Raw genomic sequence first — 27,122 nt, 5'->3', positions numbered from 1 at the left:
GAACAAGAGAAAAGCAATGAGATCATGAGCTTGTAGTGATTGATCAGCTATCACGTTTTTGTTGGCATTCTCAGAGGAAAAGCAACAGAAATTCACCATTATTAGAAAGCAGGATTTGCAACATAACTCCTGAAGGTAACGAAGGCTAATGGTGTCTGAGTTTTTTTCATACTTCTAATAACATTCATGTGACATGTTAAAGAATTAAACTGTATGAGTCTCATTAACACAGCAAAATATTTTTATTTTCAAAATAAACAAAATTATTTTAAAAGTCCCCTTTTGTCTGTAACACTGATCAAAGCTATTTACAATTATTTTACAAAAATATCTTTTTAACTTAAAAAAATATAAAAGAAATCATAGGGATTAAGTCTGCAAGAGTTAAATTCTAGTCCCAGAAGATTTTTGAGAAATACAGTCACAAGTAAACATACAGAGTCTGTGATGCACTACAGCTTCTACAATAAAGTATCCTTGTTATTCTATAGCTATTTATTGCAAATACACAAAGTTATAAAACATTAGAAATCTAATAAGGGTATGATGAAGTAAGGTTCAGTAGATCTTACTGGGAAGCAAATTCCTAGAGTTTCAGTTACTGGAAAGTAACTGAAGTAGTTCTTGTGCTTCTCATCATCAAGATGGCTGTTATTAAAAGCCTGACAAAGCAGGATGTGTGACAACTCCAGCTCTGCACACAAGTTCAGTCTGTATCACTCAAGTACAAGACTATGCACATCTGACATTATCTTCATGTTCACTCTTCCCCAGATGTTCCCCTGTGCAACTTCTTCCCTCACTGAACCCACATTTACCATCAGTAAGCGTTCATCAGTCAAACTCCAGATCTGCACACTGACTTCCCTTGTTCCTGTACCAGGGTCAAAACCCCTGTGACATTATAAATTCTTTTTCACTAGGGATGGTTTAACAATAACCCTACCAAAAAGCACTGTGGACCACAAGTTAGAAGAGCTCAATGACTGCTAAGTCAGAGTGAGATTTAGCAGTTAATACTGAAAATAGCTTGTAAAATCATCTACTGGCTAGCAGTGGTAAGTTTTACAGGCACTTTCTCTCTTGCCAGGAATCCTTCTAAAAAAGGATAAAGCATTGTCATACATTTTAGAACATCTGAACCATCACTTTGACAACTGTAACTTCTAAAGACTCCTTAACCTAGGAGTAGGTGGCAGAAGATGACATTCAGAAAAAAAAACCCTCAAAACTAGTTAACAGCAAGACAGTGATTACCATTACACCTTTGAGTAGGTGGGATCCACTAATTAAATTTCATACTAGTACTGCTTTAGTGTGAACAGCAGGCTTGTTTTAATAATACAAGTGTTGCTTCAAAAATTTCTATTTCCCGATCATCGATTTAAGGTGTTCAAGTTTGTACTCTTCAATGAAGTCTTCAACAATACGCAGAGCTTTGACTTTCACCAGCAGGAGAAGAACTTCTTTTGTTTCATCACTATTAAAAAAAAACAACAACTTAGATAGCAGCACTTCTATGTACCCAACTTAAGTACACTTTATGTTTATTAATTTTAAGAAGAGTCAGGTATCTCTTCTTGGGCTATTGTCAGCAGGTGACCTTGGCAACAGCCATCACTAACAGTACCCATCATCTAGCACCTCAAACTGTCACATTAAACTAGAACTGCAGAAGTGCTCCTTTACATTAGGGACTCCATCTTTTCTGTATGTATGTGATAGGAACATCCTTGAAAGTGTCAAATAAATAAGACTTAAGGAATTTAAGAAACGTTTAACACAAAGCGTTCGAGGAAGTGCTTGAATCCCAAGGAAAGCCTTATCTATTACCTGTGGTTATTCTTGTGTTGCATATGGGCACATTTCAGCAAGTGCTGGCAGAAGTTCAGTAACTCAGGGAGAGTTGATCCACTTCTCAGATCTTGGAACCATCTTTCTGGGAGGCATGCAACCACCTGTTCCCACAAAAAATTTGTAAAAAGTTTAAAAAGAAAAGTCTTTCAATATAACCAAGTCACATTGCTTCTTACAGCAACTTTTTGGCAGGTTCAGTCAGTAGTAGTAGTGTGTTTTTTCTTTGAAACCAAGATTGATTATCCCTAGAAGTAGTTATTCTTAAGAACCTATGGACCAATATTTGCTCTAAAATGCTTTTATGCACCAAGGTCATAAAAAAATTAAATTTAAAATGAAATTTTAAATGTTTTTATTTTTAATTTTTTAAATATTCCATCTTCAGTTTTGACCCCTCTACATTGAAGAAAAAAAGAAGAAAAAAGCTTTTAGCTTTTTCAATGCCAATGTACATGCTATCTTTTACCTTAGTACACTTTTCTATATTTTCCTGTCCTAGTGGTGTATTTAAGAGGTTCAGAAGAAGGTAACGGTTCAGCAACTTGCTCAGTCCCAAATCACGGACCGTATCTTCTTGTACAATCCCATCCCAAAGAAGAACATTGGAGAGCAGCTGCATTAATGAAGAAACAGAGAATATGTATACCTGCTGGCTGGAAGTGTGCTAAAAAACAATATTACAAGTTTTATGCAAGATAAAGATTAAAAGATAATATTATGTCCATCCAATTTAAGTACTCAAAACCTAAGATTCACACTCTCCAAACTTACTGTCATTTAACCACTAATAAGCTGCATATAGTAAATAACCTTATCAAGTAGGATAATTAATTTTACATCTGCATATGAACTGTACCCTAATATGTGTATATATGACCTCCTGTATTGGGTTTCTGTGGCAAGCTTTTGGTAGGGGGGGGGAGGGGAGGGTATGGGAGTGGCTTCTGTGAGAAGCTACTAGAAGCTTCCCCCATGTCCAACAGAGCCGATGCCAGCCGGCTCCACGTCAGACCCGCTGCTGACCAAGGCCGAGCCCATCAGCGACGGTGGTAGTGCCTCTGGGAGAACAGATTTAAGGAGGGGGGAGAAAACCTGCACAACAGAAACTGCAGCCAGAGAAGAAAGGAGTGAGAATATGTGAGAGCACCAGCCCTGCAGACCCCAGGTCAGTGCAGAAGGAGAGGGAAGAGGAGCTCCAGGCGCCGGAGCAGATTCCCCTGCAGCCCGTGATGAAGACCCTGGTGAGGCAGGCTGTCCCCCTGCAGCCCAGGGAGTCCACGGGGGAGCAGATCTCCACCTGCAGCCCGGGGAGGACCCCGTGCCAGAGCAGGTGGGTTCCCAAAGGAGGCTCTGACCCTGTGGGAAGCCCATGCTGGAGCAGGCTCCCAGCAGGAACTGTGGCCCCAGGGAGAGAAGAGCCCACGCTGGAGCAGGGGAAGAGCGTGAGGAGTCTGAGGAGGAAGGAGCGGCAGAGACAACGTGTGATGAACTGACCCCGACCCCATTTCCCATCCCTCTGCACTGCTGGGGGGAGGAGGTAGAGAATTTGGGAGTTGAGCCCAGGAAGAAAGGAGGTGTGGGGGAAGGTGTTTTTAAGATTTGGTTTTATTTCTCACTATCCTACTCTGATTTGATTGGCAACAAATTAAAATTTTTTTTTCCCAAGTCGAGTCTGTTTTGCCTGTGATGGTAACTGGTGAGTGATCTCTCCCTGCCCTTATCTCGACCCATCAGTCTTTCTTATATTTTCTCTCCCCTGTCCAGCTGAGGAGATGAGTGATAGAGCAGCTTTGGTGGGCACCTGGCATCCAACCAGGGGTCAGCCCACCACACCTCCAAAGCTGGGAAGAACATTTTACCCTTCTAATAGGTTAACAGTTTGCTAAGGCCCAAGTAGAGAAGATGACTATGCTTTACACAGAAGAGCTTAGCAGTCAAATCTGAAAGCATGAAGCATGGAAAGAGTATTAAGACACTCCCCCTACAAGAAATAGTGACCAAAACCAAGTGACATCCGATTCTAAGCAAACCATCAGAGAATCCAAGACAGAAGTAAAAAAAAAAGTTCCTACATCTGCTCAGGATAAGACTACACACAGTCCCTCATAACATGATGAGGTTGGTAGCCACAGTTCATAGCAGCACAAAGATTTTTTGTAGTTGATATCAGTATTATGAGGTACTGAGAGTTTTCTTCTGTTGCCCCTATCACTATAAATCCTTACAATTGTTGTCATTTTTGAGTCTGATGTAAGAACGTGATTATTTTTTCCCTTAACCTATTCTGAGTTAATTTTCAGGTAGCTGTTAACCTCAAGGTATTTCACCCTCACAGACACAGCCTGCTGCCTTTGCAGTCACCAGTCAAAAAGCACTCACAAAATCCACCACCTTTGCACATTTCTCGAGTATCTGACGGGACACTTCCATCTAACTGCATGAGTGACTAAAACATAGATCAAAGGAAAAGGAGTGCTTCCACTGGCCAGCGTTAATCAGGAAAGTACACAGTGTAGTAAACAAATAGCATGTAGCTCAAAACATGATTATCTACACTAGGCAAGTTAGGTAATACCAGGGTACAAACACTGAACTTCCATCACCTGTACTTTTGCATTAGAAGAGTTCCTGGCTCACTTCTCACCCAAGCCAATTAGTATTCCTCCATACAATTTCTGGGCATGGTTTAGAGGCCATTCCTAATAAGCACTGTGAAGATGGCAACCCATATTAAGAGACAGAGCTTAATATCATGGCGGGGGGGAGGCTGCACAATGGCAGTGGGTCTCAGTGCCACAGAGCAGTCTCAAGCACAGATGCGTTACACTAGCCTAAGTATTAAGTAGGTCCCAAGAGTTTAACACAGATGAGATGCAGTACTATTTACCCTGGGGTGACTGAATTCACACCTCCACTCCAGAAAAGAATGATGTGACAACTACTCAACAGATATACAGAGCAAGAACACTTTAAACTACTCTCCATTATCACCCCTTCAAAGACGACCACTGTGACAATGAAGAAGAAATCAAAAACTAAAAGGAGCAAACTTCAGTCTCCAGAGGAAAGCACCCAGGTCTGACTTCCAGGAAAACACAACACACAGTCCTAGAAGCTGGGATCAGAATCCCAAGTCTGCCTTGGTTTTTGCTAGGTGTCCTAACCCTTGAGGATTAAGCTCCCTCTTGCTTTCTCTTCATCTGTCCATGAAAGATTCCTGCACAGCAGCTCACCCCAGGAGCAGAAGTGGCAAGTCTTTTGCTAAACAGACCTCAACACATCCAACTTCCCAAGTTTTTCAACATAAACGAAGCTCTGCATCACGACAACAGGAAGCCTATGCAGGGCTAGGCATCATGAATAGCTGGGGAACTGCAGTACTGTCTGGGATTTTAATGGGGTTTTATGCATTTAAGTCTCATCTTTAGTAAGAATCCAAAGCTATTCCTAGAGGAAACACATCTTAAGTAGGAATTGAATCACAAACATTCAGAAATCCCCAACTCATCACCCCCAAATAAAACTATACTGATGTGCTTATATGAACGCACAGTAATTATATTCTACAATAATGGTTAGCATAACTAATGCCATTTTATAAGGCAAACAGCCATTCTCTGTGACTGAGCTGGTCACATATTAGTCCCCTTTCTCCTCATTACCAGACCATGAAGGTCCTGTGCACCAAGTAGACGAACCAAACAGATTTCTTCTTCCCCTCTCTGTCAGCCTCAAAATTCCTGAAAGCCAGGCTGATCACTCCCCTCCTTACCGGCCCTGAAGGCCCCAGGCACCTGGCCAACTTTGTGGTGGTGATGACCCCATCACAGAACAGGGAAAAAGAACAGCACACAGAGCACTGTCTATGAAATCAAGCAGTTACAAGTCCTAAGGGGAACTTGCACCAGAACTGCTGCTGGATAGTGAGACCCATAAGCCCCCCTGGGGGGGTGGCTATGCCTCTACTATCCTCTGCTTCCTCTGCAGTTGGAGTGACTCATATACTTTTACATGTTATGACTGTTGTATTATTGATACTGCAAGCCAAATGTTAAGATTTGACCCAATCTGCAGTGTCCATGTGATTAGGAACCATAAACTAAGCTGTGCTATAAATTGTGCTATGCTACTTTATAAAATTGTGCTACACTGATTCTGATTATAAAAATCCTGTGCTACTCAGATCATAAAATACTGTGCTATGCTGATCATAAAATTCTGTTAAAAAAAACACAGTAAAGCTTTAATTGTACCTACAACTTAGTGCCATCATCATGCTGCCCAGGATCCCCAAAAGAACCTGTCTGTCCCCGTAGCAGTGGGTGACGGTGACTAACTAGTATGATGTAAGGCCAACAGGCCTGGCTGACCCACTCAAGGAAAAAAAACGAACCAGGAAGAACAGATGGTCAGACCAAAGTATCTTGCAGAACATGTACCAGTTGGGTAAACAGAAAAAAGCATTCATTTATGGTTCATTCTTAAATCATCACACGCAGGTTGCACAGAGAACACATCCTTCACCGAGAAAAATGGTTATCCATACTAATAAAAATGTATTAATCTCCCAGGACTAAGACTTGCCTGAAGATGTATTTCCTGACTGACTGTAAAGTATTTTTTCACTAAAAGGAATTTCAAATAAAAAATAGGTATATTTTCTCTACCTTAACAGCTGACCAAAACCGTCTTTCTTGAAATTTAGAACATAGTGATGATTTGTCTTCCACATCGCTGGTCATGGAAAGAAGAAAAAAGGTAAAATAAGGATTTATTTTTTGTTTGCTCTTAAAAGAAGATAAACTGACAATTGATCTCTTAGATACTGATGAATGTTAATTCTGACATTCTTTCAGCAGTGACAGCCACAATCAGAATAAAGGTCTAGGGAAACAGCTGTTGATTTGAACCCATTATAATACAACTACTATGAAATAAGTTTCAATAAAATTAGCAGTTGGAAACACCCGTGTCTACATATCATGGATTCATAACAAACCAGCATGGCTTAGAACCAAACATCCTACACCAGCTTTAGCAAAGCTTCTCTTAGCTGTATCTTAACACCACATCTCCCAGGCTCCTACTCAATCCCACCTTTGAAATAGTGCCCAGGAATAAGCATCAACAACATAAACCCTATTTTAAGAATGACAGGAGGAATCGGGGGACACACAGACATGACACCAGACCACCTAAACTAACACAGGCCCTCAGATATAAGTTGCTATGCCAAAACCAGACTGTGGACCTCGTATACTGGAAAACTTTTGGTTACAGAAGCAATAAAGCATTGAGTTACCCTTACTAGAAAGGCTTCATAAACAGGAACTTTTCCTTCATAACCTTTCCTATAATAAAACAGTAGAATCATAGAATGGTTCGGGTCAGAAGGGACCTCAAAGACCATCTAGTTCCAACGCCCTCTGCCATGGGCAGGGACACCTTCCACTAGACCAGGTTGCTCAAAGCCCCATCCAACCTGGCCTTGGACACTGCCAGGGATGGGGCAGCCACAACCTCTCTGGGCAACCTGTTCCAGTCCTCACCTCCCTCACAGTGAAGAACTTCCTTACACCTAATCTAAATCTATCCTCTTTTAAATTTAAAACCACTACCCTTACCCCTTGTCCTATCACTACATGCCTCTGTAAAAAATCCCTCTCCAGCTTTCTTGTAGACCTTCTTTAGGTACTGAAAGGCTGCTATAAAGTCTTTCTGAAGCTTTCACCTCTCCAGGATAAACAACCTCAACTCTCTCAGCCTCTCTTCATAGCAGAGGTGCTCCAGCCCTCTGATCATCTTCATGGTCCTCCTCTGCACTCGCTCCAACAGGTCCATGTCCTTCTCATTTTGGGGGCCCCAGAGCTGAATACAGTATTCCGGGGGGGGTCTCACGAGAGTGGAAGGCATGCTTATTCCATTAGCTGTTAATGGATGTCTACAATATTTCATCTACATCTGTGGAAAAGAGGGGTACGGGAATTTAAAAAAAAGAAAAAAGCTTAAAAAAGTCCAACTCTGCTTACCTTTTAGGATACAGAGGAATAAAGACATCTTCCTCTACAGATTTCTTCAGTCTTAGGACAACCATGTTCAACAAATCCTGTTTAAAAAGAATTATAAATGTGTCCTCTGAAGAAAGACTTCATCTTCTATTTATAACAACTTCAATGGTTAATTTGCTTATCTAGAACCACAAAATGCTAATTAGAGCTAAGTACAGTTGCCACTTGTATATAATACACACTGAGACTATGACTACATTAAAAACAGTAGACAAATCACAGCTGTAATTATCTATAGAGTTAATCTAAAGGATTTTTAAGATTAAGTTATTTCCCCAAGACCTTTGTTTGCATATTAGTTTGCAAGGCAGCAGGAAAAATGTATATATTAACAACAATATAAGTTATACACATAGGATCTCATAAAAAGCTATGAAATTCTATGTTAAAAAAATCACCATAGCTAGGGTAGTATGCGTTTTTAGGCAACATGCTTTTAGGTGCCATAGATTGTCACCTAGGTTTTTTTTTTTTAAAAGCCTTTTTATTTATTTAAAGTTCTGGTTTACTTTACTTTCTGTACAAACAGTATCTCGGCTAAGGTCAGTTGTACCACTCGACTTCAAGGCATGGTTTCAAATCAGCAACCTTTGGAAGGCTCAGTTAGAAGGCATAAACTTTTTCTTTAAAATATTTCTTTTTATACTCAAGGCCTAAACATTCATCTCATTTCACCAGCTTTATACTAGATAAACCTCCAGATTTACATCAGAATAAAACTACAATCAGGCTGAAGAAGGGCATGCTGGAGTGACTATGTGTATAAAAGTAATTATTAAAAGATTGCTAAGATTACAAAGTAGTCTTTCTCCTAGCCAATTAATTAACCTTTGGGGATTTTCATGTTTTAAAATTCTAGATCTACTTTATAAATGAAAGCTTAAGGAGTTGACTACTGGAGCATTATCAGCATTTAAAGCTCAAATTTTGAAAGATAACTAAATGCAAATCTAAAATTCTAACCATTGTTATTGCAGTGAAGCAAGATTAGACCTACAGTCAGATTCTTGATAGGTACAGGCAGAATTTTTCAAGGAACAGGAGCTAATTTCTGCCTCAAGAGTGTCGCATCTCCCATAATCTTTAATAACAAGAGCATCAAAGAGCTCTAACTGTTAAATCTTCTTAATATGAAGTGAGAAAATAAACAAGTAATCAGAACCGAACAACTTCAGGACAATGTTCTAAGTGCACACACAGAAAGCACACACAGTGGATGAATTTCCCCCTTCCCCAATACCACAGGAGCTTTTACCTTTTTTGCTTGAGTGCATTCATGTTTGGAAAGGACTTGTTTTTCAAAGATGTTATTGCAAATCTGTACAAGGTTCTTTGTCTGTGAAGTAGATAAAGGATCCCACACACTCTTTACAAATGCTGAAAAAAAAAAATAGGACTTTATTGCATTCACAGTATGCAAGTAGCTATCCTCTCTAGTTTCAAGGCCTTACAATGTAGCAGAAGTAAACATACATAAAGCTAAGCCTCTCACAATAATCTTAAAAGAGGCTACCTTAGCTTCACTCGGTAGAACCATGTAATCACTACATCTTGGAGCACCATTATATAACTAACATTATTTGATAGCTATCACTTTTATTTAAGGTTTCGTTGCCTAGTTGTAGTGAACATTTTCAAGGCAATCTTATTATACCTGTAATTTTTGGAAGAATAGTTTTTTCAATCACTCTAGGCAAAACTTCTTGATCTGTATCATCATCCCTTTTTGATTCAGATACATTTTTGACATCACTGAATTCTTCTATAGCTCTGAACCAGGGCATCTCTTCCAACTCTGTAAAATTCTGCTGAAAGATCATTCCTGTTAGTTGTTCAGCTGGTCAGGATTAAAAGAAGAGCTCCATCCAATGATACCAGAGATTCCCACTTAATTTCAGATCCACCTTCACCGCTGAACAGGCCAAACGAGCAAATCACAAACACTAGATTTAAAGCTATAATTTAAAAGGTGGGATTGTTAAAGTGTCTTCAAAGAACTCAGGAGAAGAATTGTTTTTACAGGGGGTGTTGGAAAAGGGCCTGGAGGTAGAGGGAAAGGAGAAAGTTAACAAGATTCCAACCACATGCTTCAAGTTCTGAGACCAATACAGTACCTTTCTATTCATTTCTAATGCACTGTGGTATACATAGAAAAAACATCTCATTTTTCATATTAATACATAATATAGCACACATACAATTTTTGAATAAAACAAAGTCAGCTGATGCACCTACCTCAAGAGGATTCCAATTTATTAACTGAACTCTGATCAATGGATTTAATAGCTTAGGCAGGCAGAAACTGATATAGGCATCACAGTAAGAGTCAGGAAACTTCTCTTTCCATTCCTGGAATTTCAACAGGATTTTTCTGATGTCACAAAAATCTGCATGTACATCTTCAAAGACTTTCCTACTATCCTCTAAAAGGTTATCTATGGATAATATTCATTGGGAATAAAAAGAAACAAATCACAGAATTCATTGAGGCATAAGCTGAAGAGTTTATGTATCTATAGGACATAAGAAATATCTATATGATAATAGCATTTGTAATTTATCTTTGACACACCTGACACTGAAATGAGTTTTAAAACTGGCTCCCTGGAAAACCCAGTTTCAGAAAAAAATTACTGTCAGAAGACCAAAAAAGGCAAGTTTCCCCATGGTCTATCCCACAGTTTTATACAACCACTATGTTTCAAACTTTATACCACAGTGATAAAGTTTCAGACATGAAAACCCTGCTGCTGTTATCTGGAGAAAAGGTATTACGCATTTCCCTGCTTCTCTTCATCCATTCATTCAAGATAATTAAAATGCCAGCCTTTAATTCACTCTATCTTTAGAAAACAATGATTATATAAAACACGTTGTAGCATTGGATTGAGTACTGTCCAGATCAGCTTTGGCATAATCTAGAAGAGCTTACTTCTAGTTGAAACAGTCACGCGTAATGCCACCACCACATAATTCATACCAAAAGAAATCTACAACCATACACCTATTCTTCCCAAGTCATTAGTCAGAATTGTCTGAATCCATCTTGTCTACAGTGTGTAACTAAGAATATGTAAGTCAAATGAAGTATTTCTTCACCTTTCCTAAAAAAAAAAAAATTAGAAATCTCAGAAACAGGTTTTTTTTCTAGGACATCACAGTAAGACTGTCACCAACCTTTGCTCTTCTGGAACTCAGTCACCTCTGACGGAGTCAGCTCATCGTCACTTGACATGCCTTCATGGTGATCAGCTTCTCCTGAACGCTCTCTCATTTGCCGTCTGCAAGTCCTGTATTTTGTAACGAACTCAGATGAGTTACCCTCTCCCATCTATCCAGAAGGAAGCTTAATGAAAAATAATCCGACTTCAAAAAACATACTTAAAGCAAGTTGCGAGAGCAACAGCCTAAGGAAAGGCAATGAGGGAGCAATAGTAATTATGTAACTAAAAGCACACAAACCGTGAAAGGAGAGGGAGATTTGGGAAATGACATTAAAGAGGTTAGAGCGCCATCTCTATCTCCCCTATGAACCATGTAATAACCTTCACTTCGCCTCATTCCCACTGATGAGGCTAATAACTCATCCCACCTGGAACACTGAACATATATAGCACAGTACTGGTCACTGTCTCCGACAGTTTTAGCGTATAGTAAACTACTGAGCTCTCAGCCTTTGTCATCTCAGTTCTGGAGTACTTGTGCAACAACCCACATAAAAATTGTGATAGCACCCAAGTGCCAGTTGGGCTTAAAAAACTATTGCCATGACACCAAGCATCATAACAGACTGCAAAATCAATAGCTTGCATCTATGCCACAGGAAAATGATATATGATATGAAAGTGATATTGCATAAATACATTTGTATGGTTATTTAAATCAATCAGCATTAAAGGTTAACTGCTTCAAGTGTAAGTTCTCATTATACAGTTTTTAATTTAAATTCCAAAGTTCTTGCTGCTTCAAAGTAACTTCATGAGTTAAGGAACTAATGCAACTGTAAAACTTTCAAAGCTCCCAATAACTTAAAAAAAATTGGTACCAATCTCTGAACACTATAATATCCAAATATCCAAAATGTAATATCTGTCTGACCTACATTGATAGCAGAGTAGGGGTAGATGTTGCTTTGCTTCACTCACCACCACCCCCCGAGCAGCAACAATACCACCTATTTTTGCCATCTATACAATAATACAAAAATATATTTCTGTTCAAGGTCATAGTATTATTTATTAAAACAGCAGGGAAAAAGCTCCCCTCATACAGTTTTGCTTCACTTAAGACTTGTTAATTTAAAATAAAAAGACCTATTAGCATTCAGATTCAAATCAACATGAAGAGAATGACGTTAATAAATAATGGTTTCCAAGTACTTCAAGTTTTGGAAAGCAAATATATATTTCTTGTGTAATCTCATTTAGTAATCCTTCAGGCTTACATTCGTCACTGCATAAATGACAGGAAGTCAGTACACAGTACATTAGTTAAGTGCACCTGTATGTAATAGTTACCTTCGAAGTTCACACATTTCCAGAAGCTGTGCCTTCTCATCATCTTCCAATCCACAATTAGCTGGTTTGTCATTCCCACCTATCAGAAGAGAGAAACAGTCAAAAATAAAATGGTATGATTTTAAAGTTCCTATTTTTTCAAACAGGAAACACACATTCTCCTTCTATTGTTCTTCATTTGGAAAACAGCCAAAGAAAAATCAAACCTCTTAACAGTCTCCAGAGTAACGCACAGTAAATATTACTTGTTAACCGCATATAGTCAGATGTGGTTGTTCCCTTATAGCAGTTGATGAAAAGGTGAGTTTGATGACATTCCAGCGACTGCGTCCTAATCCTGGAAAAGGAACTTGGTGCCTGCCACAGCAGGTTCTTAGCAGTGTGAAAGGCAAGCACAGGGACCTAACTTTGTCCTGTATATCAAAAGTGAAACCATGTAATAAATTAGAATAACTTTTTAGGTTTGGTTCCAACATTGAAGTGGAAATTAAATCCCTAATTTACACTAGTCAAAATCATTGCATTTCAATGTCAAGACTAGTCAGCTCCCCACTGCCTCCTGTTATCTGAGCAGTCACCAACTGTGTGCCCACAATTACCCCTACTCTGATTCTTGAGTCCAACACAGAGGTAGAAACTAGAAGCATTTTCTAGTTGGGCCATTCATCTGTAGTACTACTAGCTGGCTGATATGCGCACAACATGCCTAAAAAAGTGTACTACTAAAGTATTATCATGTAAGAAAAAACAGCCTTTCCACTATATTAAATACAACTAGGAACATAAAAAACAATTTAAAGTGCTGTTAAACATGCAAGTACAGTCTCCTTTGTAATGAGCTAGAAGTAAAATCATTTCAATGGCAACTATTATTATGGCATTACCCTTTTCTTAACACCTGCTGTCAATCTGCTACACCATTTTACAAAAATCATAGAGGCTGACAGCCTTCTCTAATCAGCAGTTTGTCCTGTGTAGTGAGAAGACTGAACCCATATGATTAGTAGTTACAAGAAACTGATGCATCTGGCCCCCATCTGGTGCCAGCAGCTCCAAGCATATTGCTCTTAGCTTTGCCTAAACAGTTTTAAAGGGTTTGGTTTCGGAGGTTGAGTTTCTTTTAGAGAGCAGCAGCTAAAGATTCACACAGCATACGAACAATACATTGGTGTGGAAAAAAAAAAAAATGAAATGAGAAAGTCATAATACTTTTTCCCTACACAGACAAAAAAAAATTGGTTTTGATAAAACCCTTACACAAAGATGTTTCTTTCTTCATGTCCTTCCCTTCACGTGTCACCTCCTAGTTTGACATCTCCGTTCTGAGCACACACACAGCCTTAAAGACTCTCATGTAAGCACAATGTTGACAAGTAAATACACTGCTTTTTCATATATTCACAGAATCCTACATCGCAAGCTTTCTCCCACTTAAGACCTACTAGAACACCAACTACACATTTATTTTTAAATATTGATGGGAAATTGCTGACTTGAATAACTCAAAATTAACAAAGTATTTGATCATGTTATGTTCACTATTAAACCAGAGAAAAATAACATCATGGACCTTACTGAGGTGAGGATTCCAACTGAGGTATAGTAGAACATGGCTACTGGCAAAAGGGGACAGGAGGTCAAAGGTGAAAATAAAATACTTCACCCAAAAAAAGTAATTGTATATTTCTGCTCGAAAAGTGAATGTTTCAACAAGAAAATAACTTTTAACTTCATACTAACTTGTCAGATGCTGAATATAAGCAGATTCATTTTTCAGCTCATCTTGCCTTCGTTTCAATACCATCATAGCTCGTTTCTGAAGAAGTACATGTACAGCCAATTCTAGCTCATTAATGTATTTCAGCTGAAATATAATAAACAGCAACCAGATTTTCAATCAAATAAAATGCAAAAAGAACAAACGAAAAACAGTTTTCAGTACTTGGTTAGAACCAAAGTATTACAGACTGAAAAGTACATTTGGAGTCATTGGAATTTTTCAGTCTCTTTTGTAAGACTGAAAAACACAAACTAAATGCCAGTTGCTCATCATGGGACTACCCAAGACTTCATACAAAAGTGTTCAATCAGACACTATTGGTGTACTTGATTAGCTTTCAGTTTGCTCTTGAACCACTAGCCATTGAAGAAAATCTATTAATTAATTCTCCTTAAACTTACATAAAGAGAGGTAATGGGTACAAGTTACCCCTGGGGAGATTGTAGTTGGACACAAGAGGAAAGTTTTTCACAGTGAGAACAATCCGCCATTGGAATAATCTCCCCAGGGAAGTGGTGGATTCCCCAACATTGGACACTTAAGATTCAGCTGGACAGGGTGCTGGGACATCTTGTCTAGACCATGCTTTTGCCAAGAACGGTTGGACCACAGGATCCTTGAGGTCCCTTCCAACCTGGTATTCTACAATTGATTCTATGAACTGCAATACAATCAAGTGACATAAATTAGATTTCATAGCACTATTTATAGAGGATAACAGCAGTTTACTTTCACCGAGGCCAAACTTTAGGCAGCTCCTCCCCTTTTTTAAATACACAATGTTTGCAGTTCAGGAAACATGCAGCCGATAACAGACAAATTCTCACACAGCTCTAACTCAATCTCAGCTCAAACCTAATGTGAAATCCTTACTACTTCTGTTATATGACCTTCAGTAAAGACATTTAGAGAGATCTCAAAAGTGAATTTAAGCGCCATCTCTCATTCAACTTCAACACACTCCAGTTACTAGACCTCCCATAACATTTTGCTTTCATCCAACAGAACCTAGTGAGACCATAGCTTAAGTTGGTACACCTATACCAGCTCGATCATCACTTTAGGTCACAGTGAGAGTTGATTTGTTTTCCCTATATTTTGTTTCTTGTTACATTAACATTTCTGATAGAACTGATTTTTAACTGAGTGGTTTCCCTCATCATTTCCAAACAAAAAACCCTAATCTTTTGTTGACAGAATGCACCTTTATCATCTAAAAAAAAAAAAAAGGGAAGAGGAAGATATACCTACCTTTTCATTCAAACAGTTTATCAAGTTTTCTACATATGTTTTCATGGCTCTGTAGAATTTGTAATTCAGAGCTGCATCTGAAGACTTCTCTAACTCCTGGACAGTCATTTTTGAACTTTCAACGTCCTCTACGTATTTTTCATACTCCCTCTGGTGGGCACGGTGTACATCCTGTAATGACGTTATCCTAAAAAAGAGAAACCCAGTCAACTAAAACTATTGCTGTTGTGGTTTAACCCCAGCTAGTCACTAAGCACCATGCAACCACTCACTCCTCCCCCCCAACCCCACCCAGTGGGATGGGGGAGAGAATCAGAAGGAAAAAGGTAAAACTCATGGGTTGAGATAAGAACAGTTTAACAGAACAGAAAGGAAAAAACTAATAATGAAAATAATAACAATGATAAAATAACAATAACAATAATAAAAGGATTGGAACATACAAAACAAGTGATGCACAATGCAATTGCTCACCACTCACTGACCAATGCCCAGTTAGTTCCCCCCCCAGCTTCTTGTGCCCCTCCAGCCTTCTTGCTGGCTGGGCATGAGAAGCTGAAAAATCCTTGACTTAGTATAAACACTACTTAGCAACACTAAAAACATCAGTGTGTTATCAACATTCTTCTCATACTAAATCCAAAACATAACACTATACCAGCTACTAGAAAGAAAATTAACTCTATCCCAGCCGAAACCAGGACAATTGCCAAAATAGCAGTTGATACATTCCAAAACATTTTTCCCGCTATAATCACATACAGAATCTTTGCCTGTGCTAATAATAGCACTTGCATTTCAGCTAATAAGTGTTGAAACATTTACCCATGCCAAAATTTGCAGAAGTAAGGGGCATGGATAAGCATCATGCTTTGAAGACTCAAATGTCACTTACGGTGCTAGTTTTGAAAGCACCACTAACAATTTACCTAGATCTCTCAATACACCATGCTTCCCAAAAACATAAAAAGCCAAATTTTGTGATATCACATTAAATGGATTCTACCCAACATGATCTGGATAAAACTTCAGCTCATGCCAGTATGTCCATACCAGTTTAATTTAAGTTGCATGGATAGGGGCAACTACAAGCATTCAACATGCGTTCACTACTAAATACAAACCAACCAAGGACTCTTGCTGCTAGTAGGTGATAAAATCCAGGAATCTATGTCTATAGCTGTCACTTAGGTAGGCAGCACAGGAACATTTACATATATTACAAATCTGCTTCCTCTTTTTTTTCCCCTTTCCTTCCTTACATAACCCAAGTGATTGCTTAGCTTGAGCAAACCTGTAACAGAACCAAGGAACAGACTTAATTTACTTCCCTGAAGAAGGAAACACTTCCCAATGAAAATAATTGAACTAAGCTATTGTTCTCCACTCTGCTAGAAGTTTAAAAAAAAAGGCAAAAAAACTATTTCAGCATTTAGCATGTTAACCACATCTATAAAGTTTACATCAACCAGGGTCCCCCTCCCCTTCTTGCTATTTTCCAGGTAGGTTTCCCACTTTTGATAGCTTTATTCTCATTTTTCTTCTTTGATTCTGTATGTAAATTCCTACTTCATTTAACTCTTTCCTTTCAGGTGATTATGGCAAAGAAAGCATACAATTCCACAAAAATATTTAATCCAATTTAGTTGCAATTCTCTGAACAAGCAGGTCAATGATGGCCTGTACAAAGCAAAGCATATACAGAGAAAGCTCAGTACAAGCCCATAGCACATATTTATGTTTCAGCTGTATAATGTTACTTGTCTAAACTTATCTGAACAGCTGCTTCCCAGTGGTCTGAGAGATGACAGGGGATGGCTTACCTTAGGATGCCTGACCCCAGCTGTCCTTCTCACACACCCTCTTGGAGGTTCCCACCTCCATCCCAGGACACTTCAGCTGCCCATACGACAGCTGCTGAACTGCTAAAGAAAAGTCATGGCCTGGCATACAACTAAAGAAAAAAACCAAGGCAGGTTCTAGTTTGCCTTAACAGGCTGTAGAGAATTTACTCCTGCTTTAGGAAATACCGAGCTATTTTTGCAGCTGGTATAAGAACCATGGTAAGAGGGCTACGATTGCCAGCTCCATCTGCCTCAGTTGAAGTTTTGCTTGCTGGGCAAACGGAACACTGAACCAATGCTCCTGCCAAAAACTACCAAGCATAAAAAGCTGCTGCCATTTAAATGAACTTACTCTCTAAAGTTCTAGTTGATAAAACACTCTTGAAAAGTCCAAATGCTCCCCTACAACAAAGCATTGCCAAGTAAAGAAAAAAATTTATAGTACTCTACTAGACATCGTAACAGGCACATTACACATGAAATAACAAGCCAAAAATCCTCCAACACTTAGGAAAAAAGAATAAGACTTCAAAGCTGTCATCTCTCATTCTGTGACAAAAAACTCAGACAACTCAAACATTTAAGTTCATAAGAGCAGGATTTACCTTTCAGTTAGTCGCTTCTTCACAATTTCCAAGTTCACAGGTGGTAGAGAAACAGAGGGATCAAACTTTGGTTTAGCTGGCTGAGATTTATGCAGGGAAGCATCATCATAAGTTTCCTGCAAGAATTTTAAGTGTTAATTTTTAATGCACCAATTACACAAGTTTGCCCTCTGCAGCTCTACAGATCAATAAGTATCATTCAAATATACAAGGCATATGATATAAAGATAATGTTTTTTAATTATCAAATTAAGTACAGAAAATGTTGTACAGAAATAGACAAAAGCAAGGAAAACTGAAAGTATAAAAAACTGCGTACTTATGTTGTATAAAAACATATAGTGCATATACATATAAACAGCACAAAGTAATCCGTAACTTAGGGTATACTTAAATTGCTGTCTTGGTCTGAAAATATTAATAGCTTTCAGTAATGCATAATGCTTCTATACTAACAGCTGAGACTTCACTAGTATCAAGATTCTAAATATAAAATGTAGAAATAAACTACAGCCAAGTGGTGATGATAATATCTGGTTTTAATCATATCTTGCTTTTTTAAAACCATTTGAATATATTTGATAAATTGTTTACCATCTATTAGTCATTTAATATTCTATTTTCTCATAGTAAACTTTCTGATTTCACCCCCCCCAATAAATATGAATGCTACCTTCTGACAAAGCCAGTGGCCAAGACAGGTTTTTCACTCTGACAACTCAGCTTAACTGTAATTGTAACTAAAAAAGGATTCCACTGAGTTTTAGCTTATAAATTAAAAGACACTTTGTATTCTAAAGCAGAAGTTTGTCTATTAAAATCTAGCCAAAACACAATCAGTTGAAGCAATTGAGCCCACGACTAATAAGGTCTGCCACTAAAAATTGTTGCAGTTCCCTGAACAGCAGAAATCAATATTTTCCAGAAACAAGTAGAGTATGAGGACCTAAGAACACCAATCATACTGGATTTGAAATTCAGCAGCAGAAAGATGTAACTTTCTCAGTCCTCTACCTACTCCTGTTTAATGGGCAAAAATTTCTACAATTGTCTATTCTGACATAAAGAACTGGTTATTCAGATTTTCCTAGTCTGATACAGAGTAGGTGATTCAAGCCAGAAACAAAACTTCTAGCTCATCAGAAAATACACCATTTATTTTTGTCAATTATTTACCAGGAAAAAAAAAAACCAAAACAAAACAGCATTCTGCTGAACTGTGAAAAGAACTCTCAGATTGCCACCCAACAGAAGTTTAGCATGATAAAAGAATAATTTTTACTTTGCAACTTTTTAATATTTGTATTATTTGCATGCTCTTGCTTTCAAGATCCCTTGCATGGCAGCAAAGACATCAGAGTTCAGAATTTTATTCTCTGCTTTTCAGTCTTCCATCACATACAGGTATCTGCCTTTGAGGTAGACAACCATACCCTGTTTCTGAACAGCTAGATGATGTTACAGATTTTCATTATCATCTTGCCATACTTCTAATCATCTCTTCCCTGAAGAATTAGGGTATAACTTCCTAAAATGCTCTCTAATGAGAGGGCAGAAAAGAGATATTACAGTACTCCAGACAAGCTCTCTTGCCTATGAGCAAAAAGCAACTTCCAGTGGTTAGGAAAGCATATGTCACCTGAGAGAATTTAACGGCTTTCTTTATTTGCTGTTCTTCCCACTTAATTTGTGCTTCCTCTTCACTGGATTCATCAGACACTGGAAGTTAAAACAATCATTATTAGATGCAATTACATCACTTATTTTTCCCCTCTCATGTTCTTCTCCCTCTAAAGCAACGATGGTTCTCCCAAACATTACTGGGAAACGATACACACAAAAAATAGCAGATGAAAAATCTGCAGATGGAGGATTTCCAAACTGAAAGACAAGGAAGGCTTGGAAATGGCTAGTGGGATTTGAAGAATTCACACCAATATTAATTTCCCCAACCTACTGTTTCTCAGACAATTACTACTGCAGTATGAGGAGCACAAACATCTCCCTTTTATGTCTCAAAACAAACCTGTGTATAATACATGTAAATAAGTGTAAGTAAAGACTATAACACAGTGAGTGACATTATACACAGCAGATCCTTGAGTGTTCCAAAACATACACTCTACTATAGATATAAAAATATCTCATTCGAATTAATCAGAATTGCAGAAGTAGTTATGCATTCCTTATAACCCTTACTCAAATAAAGTAAACCAGTGCTTCATAAAACAAACTATAAGCAGCTATAGGAGGATAAAAGCAAAGGAAAAGCCAGATATGCTTTGTATGCAATAGGTTTCTTTATTTCTGAAAGGCTGTGTTGTTGGGGTTTTTTCTCCTTTTTCAAGAACAGTCGTAACGTCAACGCAGGGAGAGCACTCGGAAGACCGGACTAGAAGCAGGAAGCAGGATTTACAGCAACTTTATTCACATTAAATACTGTGCCTCAAACAGGGCAATTTTTTGTAGTCAATAACACCAAAAATAATTTTTTAAATGTTTCTCAAAGCATCCTGCACCACATTTGTGACACCTAAACCAGGTTAATGTCCCGTATAAACCTCAAGCACCAGCTGTAGAGCCTTTTGCCAAGACCCCTGAGAAGCAAAGCCTTGCGCTGCACTCACTCTTTCCTGGACAAGTCCCACATTGTTCCAGACATCAGTAAAATAAGGCCACAACCACTGGGAGAAATGGCACAAACTCACCCATGTGTTCCGTCATCCTCTCCCTAAGAGTTCTCATTTTAGGAACAAAATTGAGATTCTTCATATCAGACTCATCTTCACTCTCTAAATCACTGCTTTCTCTTCTCTGAGAGACCTGATGACTGTTTGAAACATCCAGGGGAAGATAATCGGGCCGTGTCCTGGCTAAGTGACGTTTCCTCCGAGCAGCCTCAATACAAGCTGCACTGGGGATATTACCTACATTGAAGGGAAACAAAATTTTAAAAAAGGACTAAAAGCAACACTCTGTATCGCTCCCAATGTCAATAGTCACCACTGTTCAGGATCACTGTACAATTCTGAATATAGGACACAAGAAGTTTTTCTACTATGCTTACTCTGTTGAATATAAGGGGATGGAAAAGCATCCTTTAAAAGCAGCCGTCAGTGTGAAAACAAAGCTCAGACTTTTTTCTTTTAAAGAAATCGCTGTTAGCCCACTCTCCTTTTTTCCATCTCTCCACAAGATCAGTGTTACTAAACTTACTGAGTTTAAAAAAGAATCCAAAGTTTACAAATCAGCACAAGTGAGGTTATATTTTAATCTCATGAAGGGAATTACACATCATTATACAGGAATTTTTTACTGCCTTTCTTCCAAAACCAAAGGTCATAACTTCTGATCCATTTCCTAAATGAACACAGAAATACAACAAACATCTGCAACCAAAAATATTGGGGAACCATCACTATTCTTTCAGAAGAAGGGTAACCCTGACTCACCACAAACAAGATGCCTACACGTTATGTGATTTAAGCTGAGTGGGATTCATCTCACCTGTCCTGTCACGTACTTGAAAAACTATTGTAAATAACTTACTTTAAAAAAAAACAATCCAGGAAACTAACCTGGTGATAAATCCTTCCTCCTTTGTGGAGAGCTGGATTCAGTTTCAGAGTCTGAGTTGTTGTAGTCCTCACTTAGTGAAGAATAACTTTCATCCTCCTTCTCTTCTTCACGAGCGCCTTTGGTGTTGCCAGTTCTGGGCACCAACTGACAGATTTCTGTATTAGGGGGGAAAAAAAAAAGTAAGATTTGTGATTTTAGTTTCAGCAGCTGGAATATGATGTGCCATAACTGGTAACCTTGCTGCAGCAAAGACTGGTCACTTCTTTATCTCCACCAGTCCTCATCAAAACACATCAAGTTTTCTGACACTCCAAGACAGCAAATTACAAGCCAGTTCTTGTCTCGAATCAAAGCATCTGTGATAGTCCTTAAACAAGTATGTCCTTCTGAGACACAGAGCACATTTACATGCACAAAAGCAATGACACAAGCCCCCGGATGACAACAGATTGATATCCTGATAGTTCACAGAATGTTTGGATTCATCTCCCTTGACTTTATAAACTGTATTTACAAAGCCCTTTTTTTTTTTTTTTAAGCATTAACAATGAGGGAGTCCTTATTTAAACTATAAAGGTTTATGTATGTCTTGTCCCCGATTCTCTTCCAATTCTTTAAAAAACATTGATTTCTCTTCACCTGCCACTACAACTTCAGTAAAGCATCAGATTACTGAACAAAAGAATGTGCCACCTGTTATAAGAGTACGAGGTATACTTTTATAAGAAGTTACTAAGAAAATTTACCACCTCATCTCAATCACAATCTCAAAGGGAAATATTTCTCAATCTGATGTATTTTTATCTAACAGTAGCAATTAGGGTATACCTGTGCATTGACAGAGGTGTCAAAAGGGGGATAGAGGGGAAGAGAACTTTTAGACACACTGTAAAACACACAAACCCCAAATAACCCAATAGGAAACCTACTACAGTTCAATAAGACTAGGAATACTACAAGAACAATTAAGGCTATTAACTGTATTCAATTAAAATATTCAAATGATGTAATAGCACACAGTTTAATAACACAAAGTTTGAGGTTTACATTACATTTTATCAAACAAAATCCTACTAAGCTCACGTTTTCTCTCAATGCAAACACTCAGATGAAACTGCAATCTGACAGAAATAAGCAGTGGACAGTTACGACAGAGTTTGAAAGGTATGATGCTAAGGTATGAATTTATCGTAAGTTTATTAATTCTGATGTACTACTGGGGTTCTGCATACCCAAGTCTTCTCAAGAATAGCCTCCAAGTTCTGGTACTGTTCTGCCAAGGTCATACGGAAAATAATTTCAGTACAAATACATTAAAATTGTAAACCTGTAACGTAACATAAATATAATCCCCGATTCAACTGACAAGTAAAAACCATCTAACGGCAGTATTTGTACATCACTCTTCATTTACTGCTTTTGTAATATATTTTCATGTAAGTATTTCACAGAACATTTAACTGAAAAAAGTACTTACTTTTGCTTTCTTCAGTTTCTGTCTGTGCAGGCAGCAGGCTTTCCTTCTTTTGAATTCTAAAGGTCACTTCATTGAAGGATGGTTTTTTGATTTTAAAAAATTCTTCATCACCTATCCAGATAAAACAAAATGATTCCAAGTAACATAAACAAAGACAGCAGTACATACGCGTATATAGATATATATAACCTATAAAGTGCACGCAACCCCTGTGTGTGCGCAGCCTATTTTTTGAAGTTCTAGGCGCATTAAGTCTAACTATTCTATGGCTTTATCACTCCAGATTCATCACCTCTTAATGTAAAACCGTGCAGCTCAGCCTCCTCAATACAGCAACACCGTACTGTTGAAACGTACCGTTTCTCTGCAGTCTGTGTCCATCACGAAGTGCCTCCTGTAAGCTGCCCTGACCCGGCTTGTGTCATCAGCCACAAAAGCGACAGCCCAGGAAGAGTTAATTAAACACCTAAGTTTCAGTTATTTAAGCCTAGTCAGCCGTGGAAACGCAGACAGTTTTCTCTGGTTTTCTCTGCTCTAAGAAGCTTTCAGCAGCTTCCCAGCCAAAAGCGCACGGACATGTGTGATCTTCAAAGTGCTTTTATATGCCTTTCTGCTACAAACCCTCAGAACAGCCCTATTTTTGGTATTCCTATTTTAGGTATTCCTATTTTTGGTCACAAAGAGCCGTAAAGGTGACCTGTGGCTCCCCGGGTCACCAGCCCGGGGCTCGGGCGGGCGGGCGGGCAGGACCCCCCCCACACACACACACAGACCGTGCGCGGGGTGCGGAGGAGCAGCCTGTTCCCCCAAGCTCCCAGCCTGGCTGCTCCTCCCGGAGCCCCCGGCAGGGCACCGGCTGCCACCCCGGCAGCGGTGAGGCCCCCGCCGGAGCCGGGGGACGCCGCCGAACCCCTTACCTTCCCGCTCCTCCTCACTACCGAAGCTCAGCAGCACTTTTCCCCCCCGCGCCGGCCCCGTTCCGGCGAGGCGCGGCCCTCGGCCGGTGGCTGCCTTTCCGCTCTCTTCCCGGTCCCCGGGGCTGCCCGCCGACTCCTCTGCAGGCCGCGGCCCCTCCGCGGCGGCGGAGGCGGCCGCCCCGGCCCCCTCAGGGGACGCGGCGGCGCTGCCGGGATCCCCCCCCTCGCCCTCCTCAGGCTCCGCTTCCCGCTCGGAGCCAGGGCCGGGGGCTGCCGGCGGCGAGGAGGGGGCGGCGACGGGGGCAACGACCGGCTCCGGCTCCGTCCCCTCGTCGCTGCTGCCGCTGGAGGCGGCGCGCCGCCGGCCGCGGAAGTTGCGCGGGGGACGCCGGAACATTCCGCTCGGCCACGGAGCCGCGCAGGGGCCGCGCAAACCGCCTCACCAGCGCGCATGCGCGAGGCCGCCGAAACTCCGCCTCCGCCTGGCGAAAACCCCGCCCCGTGACGCAGACCCGCCTCGGCCCGCCCGGAGGCGGGGCGGGGCAGGGGGAGCAGCTGTCCAATGAGGGCGAGGGGGGGCGTGTCCCGCGTGTAACCGCCGGGGAGCCGGAGGGTGGGCGGGAGCGGGTGCTGTGAGGGGCTGAGGGGAGCGGGGGACGCGTCCCGGGGGTGGGCAGCAGAAGGCGTTTTGCTGGTAATTAATTGATCGCTGACGCGTGAAAATGAAATTTCTTTCAAGGGCCGTGGGCCTGTTTGTGGCAGGGGCTGCCGGCGGTGGGCCCTTACCCTGCTTGGTGGTAGGGCGTCAAAAACTTACCCGGTTTTGCTATTGCATGTAAAATTTATGATCGTTTATAAGTAATTTAAGAAAAATTGCAAATAATGTCCAATGATAATAACTATATATTTAATAACGACTATTCATACAGAAAGATTTTTATAATTATGTAAATTAATATATGAATGCATAATTATTCATAAATAAAATAGCTATTTCAGCATTATTAATAATACAAACTAATAATAAATATACCTTATAATAATACATTGTTATGAATATGAAGTTTATTCCATAACTTGTTGTCAAAAACTAATGGCACGGTTTTATTCCTTTCTCTAGGTTTAGCTCACTGAAGGAGTCGGGCAGGTGCCAGCACTGGTGCGAGGGGAGGGGAACATATGGCTGGGAACAGAAGGAAGGTGGGATGGTGGCAAGCGATCGCTTAAATTGCTTTGCATGTTGAAGCGTTGTGCTGTAGCTTGTACCAGGCTTTCATTTCTGCGGTGCTGGCTTGAGCTATGTGTGGTGGGCTATGTGGAAACAAAGCACATCTGGCTTCAGATGAAACCATGACAGCTACACAGAGCAAGTCCTTCAAGTAAGGCCTTTGTGCCTCTCGAGACATAACCAAAAATAGCAGATGTTTGAAATGTTCTTGCTTAAACTGCTCCACCTTTCTGTCCTTCATTTGTAAGATGAAGATACTAATATTAATTTGCCTCAGGAATCTTGTGAAGAGAAAGCTGCATTTGTGAAGCACCTATGGCAGTAAGAACAACATAAAAACCCAAGAGAAAAATAACTAAAATATATTTCTACTCAGTACTGGTTCTGAATGGTGTGTATTAAATAAAACCCAAGGCTATACAATGAATAATGAGGATTATAAAAACTTTAAAGTAACAATTCAGTAAGCACCATTCATCTTGCAAGCATTATTCATCTTCCGCACTGAAAAAGGTTGGGGGTCTGGTGAGAAAATAAAGTAGTTCTGCAAGCACTGGAACTAAACTTTTCTGTGGATTTGTGCCTTAAATTTGTGCCTAAATCAGACTTATTGCAAGGTCTGATTCAAAGCTGCTTTATCGCTGTGGAATTTATATGTGCTTTCCCTGTGTAGTTTCTCTGATGGAGGGATGAAGTCAAGGAGGATAGCCTGGGGATGCAGGGGTAAGTTTCTCCATTGTAACCTGGACAATGCAGAGTTTGATTGACGTGGAGTAATGCCAATGAAGTTACTTGTTTCTTGTTTACCACTCCGGGACTGATGAAGACTTCATGATGTTAAACAAAGATCTTGTGAGTTTTACCAGGAACCTATTGTTATTCTGACATCCTTCAAACAGTGACAAAGCTCCTTTCCTTTGCTGTGACACTGTGTTAGAGTTTCCTCTCTTTCATCTGATTTTAAATCCTCTCAGTCTAGTGAGTGCTACTTAGGCAGGACTGAGCTGGGTCCTTCTAAGACAAAATGGTCCAGGATTTCAGTGTGGCAGAAACATGGGACACAACTGTTGTACACTTGGTATATCTAGCAGATTGAAACTACCATGTTTGCAGCTGTCACTCCAGTTAATATGCACGCTAAGTGCCAAGATACTTATCTAGGCAGTGACATCCAATCAAGATGATCCCAGTGCAGAAGAGGAAAAGCAAATTTGACTGCAGCAATGCAGCACAGTATCTCTTTGGAAGGACTGCCAGTGCCAAGTGCCAATGGATTTTTTTTTTTTATTAGGCAGTAAAAGCCCCTTTCCTGACATTGCTGACATAGGACAAAAAGATAATTTTGCTTTAAACTATTAAGAGTTGAAGGTTAAAGATCACAGACAGGTGAGGATTATTGGACAGAAATATTAGACTCATTAGACAACTGATGCAGTTTTAGTGACTCTGCAGTAGATCAGCAAACTGTTGTAGGTTTCCCTTACCAAAGCAAGAAGCAGGATGAAAGCAAGACAAACCTTGCATGAAAATTCAGGTGAAGCTTTAATGACTGATAGTATGGTCTCTTTTCACAGTCCATTGATTTCAGCTCTGGCTTGAACTCTGTTAAACTTTAATGTGACTTGCCCTGAAAGACTAACCACTCTTCAAAAATAACTTTCAAGTGCAGAAAACGCCTAGATCTAAAACGTCAACTCAGTTTTGGTGAAAGACTGCAAAACTAGGCCCAACCCCCTGAATGCAACAACTTTAAGCCACTGATTGGAGGTACAGCACAATGTTGTTACTTGCAGCAGCTGGGGGAAGAGTTTGTCTTAGCTTCTGTTGCCTCTCATGGAAAAATCCGGCAGAATGTCAGGCAGAGGGGGGCAGTAGCGCCTCAAACTGTCAGCTTTGCATCTGTCGAGCGAGAGTCACAGTCAGGGGAAACTTCCGTGTTTCATCAACAGAGCTTTTGCGTAAACTTCCATAAACAGGCTTAAAACCAGAGTGATCTGTT

The 27,122-nt window shown here is 39.8% G+C and overlaps 2 protein-coding genes across 5 annotated transcripts in view; both read right to left on the bottom strand.

The window, feature by feature from the left end:
- The window catches only part of TNFRSF21 (TNF receptor superfamily member 21), a 1,117,265-nt gene that overhangs the window by 1,008,748 nt on the left and 81,395 nt on the right, over window positions 1-27,122 (bottom strand). The window lies entirely within an intron of this gene.
- On the bottom strand, window positions 222-24,307 carry GCFC2 (GC-rich sequence DNA-binding factor 2). Of its 3 annotated transcripts, none has more exons than XM_049818441.1 (18): window positions 23,896-24,307; window positions 22,979-23,089; window positions 21,501-21,656; window positions 20,631-20,849; window positions 19,562-19,641; window positions 17,923-18,038; window positions 15,474-15,660; window positions 14,183-14,306; window positions 12,443-12,521; window positions 11,103-11,215; window positions 10,161-10,360; window positions 9,580-9,733; window positions 9,181-9,302; window positions 7,887-7,963; window positions 6,525-6,591; window positions 2,324-2,470; window positions 1,834-1,958; window positions 222-1,480 (listed from the first exon to the last, which is right to left on the bottom strand). In XM_049818441.1, the coding sequence occupies exons 1-18, from the start codon at window positions 24,290-24,292 to the stop codon at window positions 1,366-1,368; spliced, it is 2,589 nt and encodes an 862-aa protein (XP_049674398.1). In that variant the 5' UTR covers window positions 24,293-24,307; the 3' UTR covers window positions 222-1,365. The 3 variants fall into 3 exon arrangements, 2 of the variants coding, with proteins under 2 accessions (XP_049674398.1, XP_049674399.1); XM_049818442.1 differs by having other exon boundaries at window positions 223-1,480; window positions 9,580-9,730; XR_007508293.1 differs by lacking the exons at window positions 222-1,480; window positions 6,525-6,591 and having other exon boundaries at window positions 1,845-1,958.

Source organism: Accipiter gentilis, chromosome 16, assembly GCF_929443795.1.
Source record: "Accipiter gentilis chromosome 16, bAccGen1.1, whole genome shotgun sequence".
Taxonomy (NCBI): domain Eukaryota; kingdom Metazoa; phylum Chordata; class Aves; order Accipitriformes; family Accipitridae; genus Astur; species Astur gentilis.
This window is presented reverse-complemented; position numbering and strand designations above follow the sequence as displayed.

Bases quoted from the DNA above. Each gene is read 5' to 3' on its own strand.
- GCFC2 (XM_049818441.1), bottom strand. From the start codon at position 24,292: ATGTTCCGGCGTCCCCCGCGCAACTTCCGCGGCCGGCGGCGCGCCGCC. The intron at 9,303-9,579 runs GTATAATAAGAT...TTTTTTTTTCAG, and splicing joins TATTCTTCCAAAAATTACAG to CATTTGTAAAGAGTGTGTGG. The intron at 1,959-2,323 runs GTAAAAGATAGC...TTGTGGGAACAG, and splicing joins ATATAGAAAAGTGTACTAAG to GTGGTTGCATGCCTCCCAGA.